Source organism: Toxotes jaculatrix, chromosome 16 (genome assembly GCF_017976425.1).
Source record: "Toxotes jaculatrix isolate fToxJac2 chromosome 16, fToxJac2.pri, whole genome shotgun sequence".
Classification (NCBI taxonomy): domain Eukaryota; kingdom Metazoa; phylum Chordata; class Actinopteri; family Toxotidae; genus Toxotes; species Toxotes jaculatrix.
The window spans coordinates 7,437,967-7,455,646 of NC_054409.1; the positions used below are offsets into that span (position 1 = coordinate 7,437,967).

General features: G+C 40.6%; 1 protein-coding gene across 3 annotated transcripts; it reads left to right on the forward strand.

Annotated features, from left to right (window-relative positions):
* Positions 1-2,477: 2,477 nt before the first annotated feature.
* Positions 2,478-17,680, forward strand: LOC121195387 (growth hormone receptor-like). 3 transcript variants are annotated; one of them, XM_041058809.1, is made up of 9 exons: positions 2,478-2,680; positions 6,558-6,657; positions 11,198-11,333; positions 12,137-12,315; positions 12,570-12,748; positions 12,998-13,142; positions 13,523-13,613; positions 13,864-13,933; positions 15,133-17,680. In XM_041058809.1, the coding sequence occupies exons 2-9, from the start codon at positions 6,567-6,569 to the stop codon at positions 16,009-16,011; spliced, it is 1,770 nt and encodes a 589-aa protein (XP_040914743.1). In that variant the 5' UTR covers positions 2,478-2,680; positions 6,558-6,566; the 3' UTR covers positions 16,012-17,680. The 3 variants fall into 3 exon arrangements, with proteins under 3 accessions (XP_040914743.1, XP_040914742.1, XP_040914744.1); XM_041058808.1 differs by lacking the exon at positions 2,478-2,680 and having other exon boundaries at positions 5,976-6,657; XM_041058810.1 differs by lacking the exons at positions 2,478-2,680; positions 6,558-6,657 and adding an exon at positions 7,453-7,728.

A 17,680-nucleotide genomic window follows, 5' to 3' on the forward strand; every position in this document is an offset into this window, starting at 1 on the left:
CAGTCCACAGAAAATGGAGAAACTTTCAGTTTGCTTTTGAAAATAATCATCGTGCATTTTGTTTCAGGTAACAGGACCAAAGTAACCCAAAGCACGCTCACCAACATCTGGATCTCCTCCTGGGTCCACTCAGAAAACCACCACAGGTGAGGTCTGACTGTATTCAGTGAGCAGGGTTGTGGTTGCCATCTAATGGTGACTTTATTTCTTTTGTAGAGTTCAGCACCTAAACTTTGAGGTTATACTGTAGCTGCACAATATGTCTACCTGTTTTCATTTTACTATTCCAGATGAAGCAGGAAGTGTGTGGAGCCTCTTTATATATATATATATATATATATATATATATATATATATATATATATATATATATATATGAAGAATAAGGAATAAATGATATGTGACCCCAGAGTAAATCCCTCCTCACACCTTTACACACATGCATTTCCACCTGAATACTGTACATCCTCACAACAAGAAATGATTCTCTACCAAAATGTATTACCTAGCACCTGGTTCAAATACCAGCAGAAACTTAATAAGCATCATTATAAACAAACGTGATGTGTGACTCTGCGTATTATCACTTATTTTAGTCTGATAAAAAGCCACTGCACACAACCTGCCCAACTCTAAACAGCAGACAGACAAAGTTAGTGGTGAGCTGGTGGAGCATTCAGCTGCTAAAGCGGCATTTATTTTCCTCACGTTTGTAAAGACTAAAAACAGATCTAAAAGAGAGTGAATACACGACTCCCAGTGAGTGATCATGTTGCCCCGTGTCTGCTGGTTGTGTAAACAGGCAGATTTGTGATAACAATTTCACCATATCAGCTCTAAATGTCAATGACATGTCAGTTGACAGCGTCTCTGCTGCCCCCATGTGGCCAAAACTGTGTTATTGCAGGTTTAAGTTGTACAGAATGATAAACAGGATCACTGTCTTCCCCTGACTACTACCTCCACTGTGACTGATTTAGTGGCCTCTTTCAAATTTTAAGACTGCATGTGGATGACTGCATTAAGGTTGATGTGTCCATTTTCTCAGGCAGAGCTGACTTTTAATTTTTAATCACGTGAAACAGAAAAACCACAGACGTTATCAACTTCAGATTTTCTGTGTAATCACCAAAAAAGTTGAACTGCACTTGTGTTTAACCAGAGCTAACTCATCTCCTTCTACCTTCTGCCTCCATCACCCCTCATGTCATGTTCTCCCCAACTTTATGCCGTGACCTTGAGTGTGTTAGTACGACCCACACCTGTTCATCTGAACAGGGACTGTTATTTCTAGCTGAGAGTCTAGTTTAGTCTGTTAGTCGGCCTTATCAGCATGAGACATCCCAGAGTGAAAAAGCTTGTCTGTTTCCCACTGTGTGTAGACCATCAGTGGCCAACAGAGAGTTCAAAGCAACAACGCAGAGGCTGCAGCCAAGTTTAAGAGCAGCCATTCTGACTCATGACCCTGTCACTGGTAATATGTGTAATAATAATAAAACTTTCACTGCTGAGTGTATTTAGTTAACATAAGTGAAAGATTATGTAACAGTAATTATTTTAGCATGTTGCATGTGATCAAATTTTAAGACTGCATGTGCATGGGCCTGTGTGTGTGTGAGTGTGCGTGTGTGTGTGTGCTATGCAGAGAATGTGAAGAGTGTGTGAGTGGTCCACAGAGTGTGTGTGTGTGTGTGTGTGGTGTGGTCTGACGGCTCAGAGCCAAAAACAAGACATGACTGACATGTGAGTGTCTGAGACTCACATGTACCAGTGACTGAACACGTACTGAAACGTGACTCCACACTCTGGGAGACACTGTTCTCAATGTGTGGAGGAACAGCTCCACAACATGTAGACCTGTAGGACTTTTAGGTGATTTTCTTTATCCCCTGTTAGGTTGATCACAGTTTGTTTCCAAAAGAAATATTGAACATTTTACTTGGCTGCACCTCCCCCTGCAGGTCATAGTTACTTTGCAGATTGAGATAAGCTTCTAAAGTGTTTACGTTCAATTAGCCATGAATTTTAAATGGCAGACTTTTCCTTGTAATGGAGTCAGACAAAAACCACACCTCAAGGTTAAGGTAGGTTATATCATTATTTCAACATACAACACTCACACAGTAAAAACACAACACAGACACAAAAAGAGCCACAAAAGATAAAAAGAAAAAAAAAAATCAATGGGATATAATTTTTAAAAAAAATACGGAGGATTATGTGCTGTGAAACTGACTAATATAATACAATATGAATATTATAATAATATGAAAATGAATAATAAAATAATAAAATAATAATATTAAAGTTAAAACACTGGAGAAGAAATGCCACAGCATGTCCTTTCCTTGACATCTGCTGCTTGTTTTTCCAACACTTCTCCGGCAGATGGCGTCCTTCTCTCTGCATCAGAAACAGCACCATGTCTGTATCACGACATGAGGCTGCAGCTGTAGTTGCTGCTGCAGACACAGGCGCACAGCGTCAGCCAGGCGGACGGGATTTCTTCGACAGCGTGTCCAGCTCCGCTCGGATCTCGGTTTAACGCGCTCCTGGCTGGTTGTTAGAAGGCGTCCTGCGGCCTGTTTGGAGGAACCGTGTGGTTTATTTGTGTCAGTCCGCTGCTTTGTTGAGTGAGAGTGAAGCTGGAGAGCACACTGCCGTTCACTTCACCTCAGCGGTGAGTTACTTCTCATGTCTGTCCTGCATGTTTCATGTGTTTACGCAGCTGTATTTAAGGCGCCAGTGTCTGATAGTGACCGGTTTAACTCACACTGGCAAACTGAAAGCGTCTGCGTATTATACTGTAGAAGCAGCTTATAATTCTTGCTGTGGGCTGTGTTAGTGTGTCAGAGCGTTTTATTTACATTTTCTCCACGTTTGCAGGGGGAAAAAAAAGATCCTAGACCAAACTGTGAAGCGGTTTAAAAACAAGCTGGGGATGTGATTTATGTGAAAGTACTGAAAGTTAAAGTTGTTTGTGGTATAGAAGAGAAGAAGCTTGTTGAGATCTAAATTTGATCAGTCAAGTCTAAGGTGGAAAATAACCCAGTTTAGTTTTGAACTGAAGTTGCTTTGTGGGTAGTTTGTTTATATATATATATATATATATATATATATATATATAAAGAGCAATAAATCTATCAACCTACTTTTATCATTAATCATTTCTGTCATTTTTCAAACTAAAATGCCAAACATTTCCTTGTTCCTGCTTCATAGTTGTGCCACAAACTTATCAATGGCTACACTCCTGGCAAACAGTGTGACCAGATGTGGAGGTCAGGTGTGACATCTCCACATCTGGACCAATTCTGTCAGAAAACCTTCCAACCTGTCAGCCAACAGCTGGAATCAGCCCTGATGTGGAAGTATCAGGGGTGATTGATACGTTTGTGGCCTAAGGTAGAAGGAGTCGGTTTTAGAAAACCTAGCTGATTTCTTTTTTTAATGTAGTCCACATCCTACACACTCAGTCCAGCGGGTCCATGAGCACACTGATCCCTGCTTTGTAGAAGTAGGTGTCTTGGACCTCTACAGAAAGTGGTCCACTGCAGAGGTGACGCCATCATCACTATCAAAATGGCAACCACTGACCTCCTTCTTCATCTAGAGGAAGGGGTAGTAGTCTGAGGGGCCACATCAGGTCAAATCAGGCAGAGGACCTCATTGGGTGATGAGCCCTTGAGAGCGAGGTAGTGGATGACTGCATTAAGGTCGATGTGTCCATTTTCTCAGGCAGAGCTGACTTTTAATTTTTAATCACGTGAAACAGAAAAACCACAAATGTTATCAACTTCAGATTTTCTGTGTAATCACCGAAAAAGTTGAACTGCACTTGTGTTTAACCAGAGCTAACTCATCTCCTTCTACCTTCTGCCTCCATCACCCCTCGTATAATGTTCTCCCCAACTTTATGCCTTGACCTTGAGTGTGTTAGTACGACCCACACCTGTTCATCTGAACAGGGACTGTTATTTCTAGCTGAGAGTCTAGTTTAGTCTGTTAGTCGGCCTTATCAGCACGAGACATCCCAGAGTGAAAAAGCTTGTCTGTTTCCCACTGTGTGTAGACCATCAGTGGCCAACAGAGAGTTCAAAGCAACAACACAGAGGCTGCAGCCAAGTTTAAGAGCAGCCATTCTGACTCATGACCCTGTCACTGGTAATATGTGTAATAATAATAAAACTTTCACTGCTGAGTGTATTTAGTTAACATAAGTGAAAGATTATGTAACAGTAATTATTTTAGCATGTTGCATGTGATCCTGTTGAACCTAAAACAGAGCTGACTGATGCTGAATTAAAAAAAAACCCCAACATCTAATTACAATATATCCGATGATATTTTATTTTTACAAACACAACATCATGGGAAAGTAGCCTTCATATCTGGCAATTAAAGAGTTGTCACAAGGACACAGACATTATCAAGGGAGATGTTTATTTTTTTTTATTTCAACTTCAAGATTATTCCATTGATTCATTCTTTTTACTGAAATGCACGTTGTTCAAAAGATTTTTTTTGCTCTAATCTGTCATTTTCCATATTTTGTATGAAATAAGAGTTTGAAGAGTGAACTTCACTGTAAAAACTTATATAACTTATATTCATAAATAATTACGTAAATCAAGCAAATGCCAATTGCTGCAGAAATACTTAATTAAAAAATAATTTCTTTAAAGAAATATAATACTGCAACTGCAACACAGGAACCACCAATCTTGGGTGATCAGGATTTGTCTTTTGTATGTCACTATAACAAAAATAACTGTATTATTAAAATGTATGATTGATAGAAAAATGATAAAGTAACATATGAATCAGCTGCTTGTTTTCCACCTGCACTGCAACAACTGAGCTGTGAAATTAAGAGCAAAGAAACTGGACTAACACCACAAAGCTTAAGAACGTGAGTCAGTGTCAGAAGGTGTGAGGGGAGGAAAGGAGGAGATTACATGACTGAGTGCATTCAAAGGGCGTTGAGTCAGTAAAATAACATCGTGCACAGACAGATTGGCTGATTTCCAAAATGATTCATTTGCACATCACAGAAGGTGACGTCTTCATGAATAGGGTCCATTGGTATGAGAAAATTACCTTCTCAGATGTAACTGCCTCAACAATCTGTTGTTCATAACGGGGTCAATATTGGGGTTAAAACCATTTCACACCTGAAAGACACCTAATCATTAATGTTATCCATCCTCACGGATACTCCCTCCCTATCAAAATGCAGTTAGTGACAGGATCTTATGGCTTTTCTCTTTGAGGCTCATTCTTTCTCAGGCGTTCCTGGCCCTTGACACACGTTTTTAGGACGTGAAATTCTCACATCCTGCTGAGATGAAACCTCACACCTGACCCAGGCATCTGTGTTGAAAACTCAGCTCTGAATTAGATGATAAATTAATATGAATCCCATACAAGGATAAGTAAACAAGATCTAAATGAGGCCCAGAATGTTGTAGGGATGGATTTCACAAGTGCTGACAGGAAGCCAGCACTGCTGGAGAGGGATGGATGTCATGTTCAGAGCAAAACTGTTTACTGTTTCGAAACACGCCTCTCCAGGAAGAATACAGAGTGTGAATACCACGAAGAAAATAATGAATAAAACATGCTCAGATTCTGAGTTTTCCTGCTGATCCTCCCCGCTGTCCAATAACTGCGGTCTGCTATGATTCATAGCTTGGATTCTCCTTTGTGGGTATTTCAAATTTCATGAAAAAAATATGGACGCTGGAGAAGCATAAATTTTCTGAAGCAGCTGAAACATTTTAAATCTTTTTTTTTTTTTTTTTTTTTTTGTTACCTCAACATGTTTTGAAATGAGGTTTTGAAATAATAATGTAAAGGACAATAAGTGTGTAAGTCGAAGGAAAGGAGCTGAAAATGTGTGTTTAAGTAGTGAAAGGAAAGGTGAGTGTGAGTTGAAGTGAGGTCTTAACAAAAATGAATTGTTATTAGTGAAGTCAATAGTTAACTGAGAGCAGATCTTAGTAATTCAAATCACTTCGGAAGTAAAATCAGAAGTAAGATCATTTTTAAAACCAACAAATGGCTAGTCCTGCATGAATCAAAAGCCTAAAGAAGATGAATTAGAACATGTCTTAAAGCAGCACTACTGTAAATACCACTGAGCTTGTTTAACATGAAATGTTTAGAAAGTAAAAGGGGTCTCTTGGGTTCCAGTCCTAAAGAGCTGAAATTTCAAGGATTTAGCAAAATATTTGCAAAGTGATCCAAAGATTAGGACTCAGAATAACCCAACAGATAAGGTGCTATGTATGTGCTAAAGTGAAGTTTGCAAAGTGAAACAGTGAGTCATTTGATGAATGCTTTTATATAAAGCACTTTACAGTCCTGTGACCCTATACAGTTTTATCAGTGGACCCAGCCTCTCCTCCTTTTGAAAAGTTAAGGGGTGGTAAAAGTGTCCCAGTTTAGTGGTGTTGGTGGTGGTGGTGGTGGTGGGCAGGGCCTTCATGCGTTGTGTAGTTCAGCTGGGTGGACTGCACTGAGAAACTAACGTTCACCACATGTTTTCTCTACAGCTCAACACCATGGCTGCTGGTCTCACCGTGGTCTTCTTCTGCTTCTTCTTCTTCCTTCACGTCTTCACCGCTTCAGCACTGGACTCAACCTCTGTGCAAGGTGTGTTTATGAATTTTGGTGACCATTTTTATTTATTTTCTGTTTATTTCAGTGCATAAGGAGATTAGAGTTTGAAAACAGTTGTAGGAATTTGAGGATTTGAGACAGGTTTAAACTTATGTTTATTATATAAAGTACAATAACTTATTGTATTATGTTGTTTGCAAGTTTTATACTTGGCGTTCATGAGGCGTTCTTTGACATCTGGTGTCTCCTGATGCCCAGATTTTCAGTTCTTGTTGATCTGTGGAAAAACTTTGGAATCAAAAAAGAATCCCAGAGGGAACATTCTGAGACAAATCTTTTTTTAATGGGCCACAGGACAAAGTCAGCCTGGAATAAAAGAAAAGATTAATAGTTGCATTGTTACGGTTCTGCTTTGGCGTTGAAATGAACGTGTATTGCACAACAGCAAAGCCCTCCACAGAGAACCACACGGAACGGCCAGCAGATTTCTAGTGAAGTGGCTTCCCAGGAATTCTGCAGAGCAGAGAGCAGAGAGCACTCCACTGCCGAACAATGGGAAGCTGTTTGTTGTGTAGAGGCCCCCCTTTCTAACACACAGTGCCTCAGTGGCAGTGGAAAGGCCGTGTATTTGCATACATGAGCTGTGTTTTATCCACAGATATAAACTAGGTCTGCACTGACCATTTAATTCACGCACCGACATCCTGTGCTTTGTCTTGTTACATAACAGTCTCAGTGAGTTAGCAGAGGTGTGGACAGAGGACGTGCAGCCCCCCTCCTCCCCTCAAGTTCTCCCGCTACTTATTTTTCATTCTGTTTTAGTTTCATGTCTCTATGTGAGACTGAACAACGCTGCTGTGTCCTGACAGATGTGTTTTCCCCCGCAGCAGGAAAAAAAAAAAAAGAAAAAGAAAAATATTGGAGTGAGAGCCAACAACTTGTTCATAGAAATCTGGAGTCCTGCAGCTCGGGATCATTTTTTCTGTGAAGACTCGGTAGCACGTTTGCCAGCGTTTAATGGCCTGCAGATGCCTGCAGATTTCTGAATCGCGGCCTACGTCTCAAATTTTGTTGAGTGATTCAGATCGGCACGGTGTCTCTGTGGTGAGTGGGCTGCTGGCCCAGATGATGAAACGGCTATATGTAACTGAAGAACAAATATAAATTTATCGTGTTCAGGATCTCAGTGTTTTCTAAAAGATGTACTTTATTATTATGGTGATGAACCAACAGAGGATTATCAGCTGAATCCGTATCCGCTTGACTTTACTGAGCTTTATACTGAGTATCTGCTCAGTGTTTAGCTGTCTGACACACAAGTTCACTCTCAGTTCACTTTCACTGCTCACACAGTGTTTATATGACTCAGGGATCAGAACATTGGGTCTTAATATGATTAGGTTTCTTCTCTGGAGAGCTCATACTGTCACTCTTCACTTTTTTAATTTTCTATCCATGCGTTGCTACTGAGGCTTGTTAGGATTGTAAAGAACTGTAATTAGCGATGAAAGCATTGTGGCCCTTAGCCAAGGAAGGAAATGGCTTTTCTAAATGCAGAGGATGAGGTATTTCCCCCAGAGAGCTCCCTGATTGATGTCTGAACATGTGACTCTGTAAATAACCATTTGCCCTCTGTGTACACAGGAAAGCCATTGCTGACAGCTTCCCACCAACACACTGTGCAGATGTTAATAGATGCTATAATAGGAAAAACATACACTAATTATCATCAAGGGGTTGGATAAACAACAGGAGACAATAAGCTGTGGTTCTACCTTATAGTTTATGGGATCTGCTGAAGGTAGGAGTTGGTCCTTTAAAGGAAATTAATGCTAGCTGCTATTTCCTGTTCCCTTCCAAATCACAGCTAAAAGGAAACGCATCTGGGCTTATAAAAACAGATCAAGCAAGGATGTTTTGTTTCACCCCGAAATAGACTGTGCAGGCAGCAAAATTCATGTTGTAAACATGTTTGCTTGGTTGTGGTAGTTTGCCTCAGAAAGATGAGTCCTCTGATGACAATATACTGTAAATTGAAATTTCCATGTTGGAAGTTGTGTGTTTTGTGGATCGAATATGTCTGTGTTCAGAAAGCTCACCACATCTACTGCTCACATGTTTACTTACACCAGAGGTGAACTCTGCTTGGCAGCTGTTGAGCAAACACAGCAGCGCTTACTTTGACGTGCAAACACAAAAATGAAGCCTGTCAGTTTGTGAGGTGATCTACTTATTCTAACAGCGTTCTCTGTTGGGAAGGACCCGGCTGTACACTACATATCAATGTTAAGGGATATTATGTGAGAGTTAGACATCGTGGTACAAACCACTTTCTCCCTTTTTGTTTCTGCTCTTTCTCACTCTCCCTCAGATCCAGTTGTCAAGTTGAAGTAGCAAAAATACAATGTGAAAATACTCCCAAATCAAAGTCCTGCATTCAGAATTTTACCTGAAAGTACATCAGTTACTCAGCTGGGCAGTGGTGAGCTAATGCTGTCTACTTTATATACTGTTGGATAGCTTAAATACATGTTGTATATTTGATGTCAAATCTGCATAATACAGCCAAATAAACAACTCAGACATACTCCACATAATGACAAAACATTGTTAATTAACATAGTTGGCAAGTTTCAAAATGTCTCTGTAAAATTTTCCCTGACAACACATTCGATTTTCTTTTTTTTCTGCACTGTCCAGTCTTGCAGTACAGTATCTGCTCATGTTAACTAAAGCACGTTTAAACATTTTCATGGTTATGTTTTGGCACATGGTTAAGGTTTGTGAAGGATTGTGGTCGTGGTTCCACACAGAAAAAGTCAAAATGGACTTGAACCTCAACATATGAACTGTTTACTGTTTTTTTTTTTTTTTTTTTTTTTTAACATGGCCTATACGAAAACATGATATTTCTAACCAAACCTTAAGTAAATGTTTTTGTTGTGTAGAGGGAACAACAAGTGCGTCTCAGGATTCGAACCACAGTCTCCTTTGTCAGTCCTGCACCCACCTTGTTCACCCGCTTTCGCATTTTATTTACCTGAAAAAAATGTTGCTACTTGATAAACATTTATGTACGTTAGCAGTACATAAACATTAACATAATTTCTTGGAAACAGGGTTGCAAATAAAATTTTCTGTGTCTCACACACACACACAGTTTACATACCACTCACATGTCCTCATTTATCATACAATGTGAGCTACAAAAATGTCTCCCATAACTGAGTGTCAGATTGATTTTTACTCTTAATCCTGAGCTAAGCACGGTTCTGAGGAGGAGTCGGGGATCTGGTAAACAGGTTATTTTTAACCTGTAACTCCCCTTCCCTGAAGCACCCTAAACAGGCCAGAGGTATTCATCATCTGCTCCCTGCACTGCCTCTCAGCTGTGAAGGAGCCATCTTGTCCTGACACTTCTCGGTACTCAGCCAGCCCGGGCTTGTGTTGTTGTTCCACCCTGAAGTGTTGATGTGGTCAGCTGAGGGCTGCCGCTGTCCCCAGAACCACTGATGACAAACTCTCCTGGTAGTACAAAAAAAAAAAAAAAAAAACGAAAACTCCTGCAGCGCTTTTTTTGGTTTAACATGCTGTGGCCTTACCAGAGGCCTATACCAATATTGATATTTGAGACTTTTATCTGTGTCTGGTATTATGCCAATACCAGTGCATCGGCTGATAATGTCAGCCTGGCTGATGCATCCATTGTGCTTTTAGTTTTGAGATATTTTTCCATGTTACTTCTGGTAATCCGCAGCTTCTACTGGAACTACTTTCTTAGCCCAGAGAGATAGTCCCTCTGAAAACTATTGATAGAGTTTTACCCAGATTAGCCAGAACAGTGCTTTCTGACAGGGATGTTGCTGTTGCGTCATTTTTCAGTGCTGTGGTCTCCACAAAAGAAATAGCAAAGACCTCTGTTTTATCAGCGATCTCTCAAAAACAGGGCAAATGAAACTCTTTTTGGATATAGCAAGAGGAAAGAGAGGAAATATTTATTTTTGTTAATTTGGGTGAACCAACCCTTTAAGGTGATAATATGCATTAATATAATGGAAATAATTGAACTAACTAGCAACAACATACTAAAAAAAATCTAATGCTAACTTTATAGTGCACTTAGTTTATTCACTTTCACAGCGTGAAACAGACAGACAGGAATTGGGGCACAGCTCAAGTGAACTGCAAGACGAACAGAGGAGCTCTGTGCACACATTGTTTGAGCATATGCAGCCAGTAAAACAGGATCCATGTGGTACTTTCCGTACTAGAGCGCAGCTATTCCACGACAGCCGAGGCAGTGAACTCTCTGGCTGCAGCTTTCACTTGAAGAGCAGTAAAAACGACTTCCAGGAAAATGCTGATGTTTGCTCTGTGGTTGGGCTGCTCACTGGAGTTAGGTTACAGTTACTAGCCTGTCTCTGAAGTGCAGCTCAGCCGTCCTCAAAGGCAACCATGAGTCAGAACAGTTGCAACAAAGGAAAAAAAAAAAAAAAGCGAAACAGCTCTTTGTAGTATAATAAAGGATTAGATATGTAATTGTTCTCCCTTTTCACACTCTGTCTCCCTGCAGTCCTCCCCTACAGACGCCCACACCTCACTGGCTGTGTGTCCACCAACATGGAGACTTTCCGCTGCAGATGGAATGTCGGCTCTTTCCAGAATCACTCCGAGCCTGGAGACCTCCGCTTATTCTATATTAACAAAAAGTGAGTGGAAAAAACGTTGTCATCACTGACTGAATACTCAGATAGATGTGGTTTTTCTGTGCTTTCGAGGAAATCAAGGTTTTCAAGCGCCTAAAAGAAATGATTTCAAGGCAAAAAAAAAAAAATGTTAGTGAACAAATGATGTCCTCAGAGTTGTGATGAACAGACGTCAGTAGTTTGGTTCTTGTGTCCTGCCTATTGTATATCATTTTTTTCAGCTACACTGACTGATGCAGATAATAAAGACAAAAAAAGAAAGAAAGACTGTTTGGAACAAACTGCTTTTACGACTCAAATATGTACGTTGTTGGGTCTCACCTGGCGTGGGACGTCCATGTTCACTCTGCATGTTACACTTAGCTGTAACCTAGTTCCTTTAAAAATGTCTAACTTTCGCAAATGCAAACCAAAATATGAGGAGACTGGTTTAAAGGATAAGGCATTATTTATAGTTTTTTTTATTTAGGTGTCAACAAATCCCATGAAAAAGAACAAAACCAACACTGTGTTAATGGGATTGAGTCAAAATAAACTGCAGTGGACGAAGGAACAAGTCACCCAGTGACACAGTGTGGCTCAGTGATTTTTTTATTCTTATTTTTAATAGCTTCTGGAAGACAGTGAAGCTGTGTGGCTCAGAGGAATAAGATATATTGGGCAATGGATACATACACAGTGCTTGTTAGAAGAATCACTTCATTTAATTTTGGAATTTGTAGATTATCTCCGGCCTTATCAAAGTAGTAGGTAGTGCTGTTTCCTGTCATTGCCTCCCTCTGCTTCATGTTGTCCCCCCTCCACAGACCCTCTCTAGTCTCACCTAAAGACTGGAGTGAGTGTCCTCACTACAGCACTGACTGGCCAAACGAGTGCTTCTTCAATGAGAACCACACATCCATCTGGACCTATTACGGTGTCCAGCTCCGCTCGAGGGATCAAACCGTCCTCTATGATGAGTACCTCTTCCACGTTCAAGACATCGGTGAGTTTACTGCGTCACCGCTCAGCTGTCGCGATTGAGATTATAAAAGAAAATTGTGAAAAACATTAAAAACCCATGTATCACATATGGATGTAATGTTTTTCTTTAACTGAATTATTAGTTTATTCTAGTGAAGAGCTACCTGATTCCAACTAACACACCTCCACTGAAATAATCCAGGAGTACCTGCAAGTAAACCTGTGCTGTTTGAAATCCTGAGGTCATGTTCCACCGCTAAATCTTTTGGTCTGCAGTTGAACCTGACCCACCAGTGGGCCTGAACTGGACCCTGCTCAATATGAGTTTGACCGGCGTTTACTATGATATCATGCTGAGCTGGAAGCCTCCTCAGTCCGCAGACGTGGAGATGGGATGGATGACGCTGCAGTACGAGATCCAGTACCGTGATGTCAACTCCGACCTGTGGGAGACGGTGAGTGTCTTCTAAGTTTCATATTACTGTGCTGAATTAAAGCTTGAGTGAAGCTGAAATTCAGTATTATTTTAAACCGTAATTTTATTTGCATCAGTAAAGCTAACTTTAAGACTCGATGACTCTAATATAGCTTGATTGATTTTTGAATTGAATTTTATTGTCAAAAGAAACATGAATGTTACTTAAAGACGTTTGTGATGCTGTAGTGCTGTTTCTAGTATTTCAACCTTATTTTCTTCTGCACAGGTCGACCTTGTGCAAAGCACAACTCGCTCCCTTTATGGGCTTCAAACTAACGTCAATCACGAGGTTCGGGTCCGGTGCAAAATGCTCGGTGGGAAAGAGTTCGGAGAATTCAGCGACTCGATATTCGTCCACATCCCATCTAAAGGTGAACAGTCATAGCTATGTTTAGAGGCTTGATGGGCGAAGCTGTTATAATAGCTGCAATAATAATGGCAAATATAAAAATAATGATTGCACAAGATACACAAACAGGGACTGGTGTGAATCTGATGGTGTGGATGTAACATTAAAGAACAGGTTCACATTTATTTCAAGTATTTTCAAGTCTTGACATTTTCCATAATGATCCTGTCATGTCTGAATAAAGCTACAATGAACATTTACATAATGAACACACACTGTACTGTATGTCTGAAAGACAAAAGGCCTTTACTGAAACAGAAGGCAACAGTGTCAGGTTTTTCTTTTTGGTGTGTGTAATGTTCTGATTATATTAAGGATTTGTGTTTGTCTTTCATTTCCCAGTGTCAAGATTCCCAGTGGTGGCTTTGCTCATCTTTGGTGCCTTGTGTTTAGTGGCCATCCTGATGTTAGTTGTCATATCACAGCAGGAAAAGTAAGTATTTTATAACCAACCAGGATTTCACTGCAGAACCAGAAGATTTCAAATGCTGAGAGAGAGAAGTGAAGGAGCGCATGAGGCTGCTCAGTGACCAGCCGTCTGTGTGGGCTGTTTGACCCTGAGAAACTGTTTCAGTGTCTGTGTTATTGGGGTGTCAGTGAGATAATCCAAATATCTGCAGTGTTTCTTGTTTCATTCACACATTGTGTCAAATTAACATCTTTCCTTTTTTTCCCTTCCTAAGGTTGATGGTTATTCTTTTGCCTCCTGTTCCTGGACCTAAAATAAGAGGAATTGACCCTGAACTACTTAAGGTATTCACCTACATGATATGATGCTTGTTTCCTTAGCACACTGGGTGTTAAGTGGGGTCCACATTACAAACCGACAGTTTCTCATTCACGTGAAGTAGGTGGGGCTGGAACTTGGTGAATACTCACAGGGCTGAGTGGTGAACCAGTGTTGCTGGCAAGCTACCAGCTTACTGGTTAACTGGCCTGCCCGAGCTAACGAGCTTTCTAATGGTGATTCTAATTAGCTGTGGTATCTTCCTCTATTTTATGACTGTCCAGTTCCCCATACCCTCAAAGGTCAGCACTGCCAAGATGGCCTGCTGATGACAGAGTTTGTCAAAGTTGAACTCTACACAGATGATTTGCTCTGATTCATTTTGCCTCCTCCGGCGGATCCTCAGATGGTGGCGATTCCACTTGAATGAACTAATTTCACCACCAAATTTAGTTGTCTTAAATCCTGGTGCATCCAGGCCTTTAAAGTAACAGCTCACATAAAGCGTATAAAGGATAGTTTGTTTGCCTTAGTTCCTGTTGTGCTTGATTGTGCCTTTTGTTTTGCTTAATATGTATCTGTAATTACAGTGACTGCGTGGGCTTAGAGAGGCTTTTCTCTGCTCTATGTGAACTAACCCTTTAAAGGAAAATTCATATTTATTATAACTCGAGTGTCATTTTTGTAGCTTTAATTATAATTCAGGTTGAATAAAACTGCACTCACTGAAATAATTGGGGATTTTGAACCCAGCAACACTGCTTAGATGAAGACCAGATGAAGGCAAGAAACACAAGCACAGGATTTGAACAAGCTAACAACAAATTTACTTGACAACTTGAGACAAATTGAGTACACTGAAAATCTTGGTACTAATCCTTCATTGCACAGGAAGCCTGGCTGCTTCCAACTACAGCAGGTACAAGTCTGTAAATCAGCTTCCGTAAACTGTGAAACAAATGAATGGGATTTTGAATAAAACCCCATGTAAGCCACTTGATTGTTTGACTGCTTGTGCTTGTGTACTTTTCAGTGATGTCACCATGTTCCCAGATCTTAGCAAACGAGTACAATGTTCCTAGTGAGCTACAAAAATAAGACCCAAATTGTAAAAAAAAAAAAAAAAAAAAAAAAAAGAACAAAACAGCATCATCCCTGAAGCAGCTGACCTGACTCACCAGCTGAATATGGCCTGTGTATCAACTCTGTTTTCTTTATCCCACAGAAAGGGAAGCTGAGGGAGTTGACATCCATCCTGGGTGGTCCCCCTGATCTGAGGCCAGAGCTATACAACGATCCCTGGGTGGAATTCATCGATCTGGACATTGAGGAGCAGAATGACAGACTGACAGAACTGGACACGGACTGTCTCATGGAGCGCTCCCTGTCCTCCAACTGCTCTCCCCTCTCCATCGGCTTCAGAGATGACGATTCGGGCCGAGCCAGCTGCTGTGACCCAGATCTCCCCCTCGACCCGGAAATATCCCCTTTCCATCCTCTTATCCCAAACCAAACCGTCAGTAAAGAACCACCGTGCCTGGGATCCTCTGAGCCAAGCTCCACAGTCCAGAGCCCGACAGCTGCAGAGCCTCCCTTCGTATCTCTGGGCAGGGAGGCTTTGTACACCCAAGTGAGCGAGGTGAGGTCATCTGGCAAGTTGCTGCTGTCACCCGAGGAACAGACCGAGGTGGAGAAAACCACTGGCAAAGATTCGGAGAAGGACTCCATCATGGTGGAGAAGGAGAAAGAAAAGAAAGAATTTCAGCTCCTGGTGGTGAATTCAGATCACAGAGGTTACACCTCAGAGCTCAACGCAGGGAAAATGAGCCCAAGATTATCCACAGGGGATGTGAGTAAACCCCACCCGACAGAAGGGGACTCGAGTTCTTCGCCATCCCCATCTCCTTACTGTGAATCAGATACCACCACCGTGTCCCCGCTAGCCCCTGCTCCTGTCTACACTGTGGTAGAGGGTGTTGACAGACAGAACAGCCTCTTACTGACACCAAACTCAACACCTGCCCCACAGCTGATAATCCCAAAAGCCATTCCGACACCAGACGGCTACCTGACCCCAGACCTTCTGGGAAGCGTGACACCGTAGATCAGCAGTGGACTGTGCAAAATTAAGACAGTTCAATCAAAGGCAGAAATAAGTTTCAGAACAGTCCTGGAGATTGGTTTTCCCAAGGTTGTGTTTGAATGTCACCTCACCTAAAATAGTCTGGGGGGTGGGGGCCATCTGTGCTTGTCCTGCCACCACCTCTACCTCCTCCGACCTTCCACTACACCTTCTGAGACGGCTTTAAAGTCACCACGGTTGGAAGTTTGGTATGAACAACGAAGAAAGCACAGGAATGTCATTTTACTGCAGTTGCGGAAAGGGAACCAAAGGGAAATAACACAAGCTGGGGCTAATTCAATACTCTGATCTCGAAAAAACAGGCCTACAACAATACTTATTAAATAATTGTCTTTGTTAAAACTGCATTCATCAATTTGTGACCACCACAGGACAGAATAATCCCCAACAACCTGAGAAACTCTGCCCTAACATTTTAATGCCTGATGTGGTTGTTTTGGTTAATGCGTTCGCAAACAGGTGCCTTCACACATCCAGCAGACAACGAGCAATTCTTTCATTTATGTAGAGTTGTGCTTGTGTCCATTTAATGGATGTAAGTCCAGTATTGTCTCTGCTTTTTAGCTTTGGTTTTGTCTCCTCAGCTCCTGATAAACATATATGGCCTTTTAGTTGCTAAAGTCTCCACTATCTTCACCAACTACTCTGTGATTGTTGTCTGCCATTTGCTGCTGTGAACTAAAAGAGACTGAAAGCTCTGCAGAGCTGCAGAATTGCAAGTAATTCCCTGCTGTGTCTTCACTATAAGACACTTCGCACATTGCAGGTGGTCATTTCTGAGCATTTTGAGATAAAAATATGGACTAATGCAGCTTTAAATGAGAGTATGTTTAATTTTACTGTCACATGCTTTATTCCAGACATTTTGTACATATCAAAAGCTTTCTTTTTAATAAAATCAGGTAATGTGTATTGATATACGCCATGAAAAAACATAATTTAATCATGTGCCTGCTTTTTATGAATCACACATACTGTATTTATGCATTTCATAATGTTTTCATTCCTTTTCAGGCTTTAAGATTACTACATTGTTGCAATGGAAATGTTACTCAACCAATAAGAAAGCCATTGATGTTTTTAATACTAAGATGAACCCCTTAATAAGCAAAATAAAGCATTAGCTGTAGGTAAAATGATCAAGTGGACTGGAGCGTAAAATATGATCTTACTTTAATGCCATTATATATTGTGTTTTTAATTTATGGTCTAAACTGTGAAATTTTTCCAGAGCTGTTAGCAAAAATTATTCGATTGTCTTATGGGGAAGTCATAGTCTAATGTTCAGTCAGTATTTTGTTTTTTGTTTTTTTTTGTTTGTTTTGAGTGCATGAATTGTGAATTGGTTTTCGGTTGGTTTCTGGTTAACAGTGTATTTCATGCACATTAAAAGGTTGGGGTACATGGTCAACAGTTTTGAATTTTACAGTTATTGCATTTTAACTGTTCAAAAGTGTTAAACATAAATAACTTTCATACTTTTGCTTTTGTCTGACTTGTTATTAATCTCCACAGCACTTCAAAGACATAGATGATTGATTGTAGTCATTGTTTAGAGTGTACTAAGAGGAATACTCTTGTTTAGAGGCGAAACAAGTACATTAAAAAAAAAAAAAAAACTTTATTAATA

Coding starts and splice junctions, on each gene's coding strand:
- LOC121195387 (XM_041058808.1), top strand. CDS start 6,543: ATGTTTTCTCTACAGCTCAACACCATGGCTGCTGGTCTCACCGTGGTC. Junction 6,658..11,197: donor GGACTCAACCTCTGTGCAAG/GTGTGTTTATGA, acceptor GTCTCCCTGCAG/TCCTCCCCTACAGACGCCCA. Junction 13,143..13,522: donor CGTCCACATCCCATCTAAAG/GTGAACAGTCAT, acceptor TTCATTTCCCAG/TGTCAAGATTCCCAGTGGTG.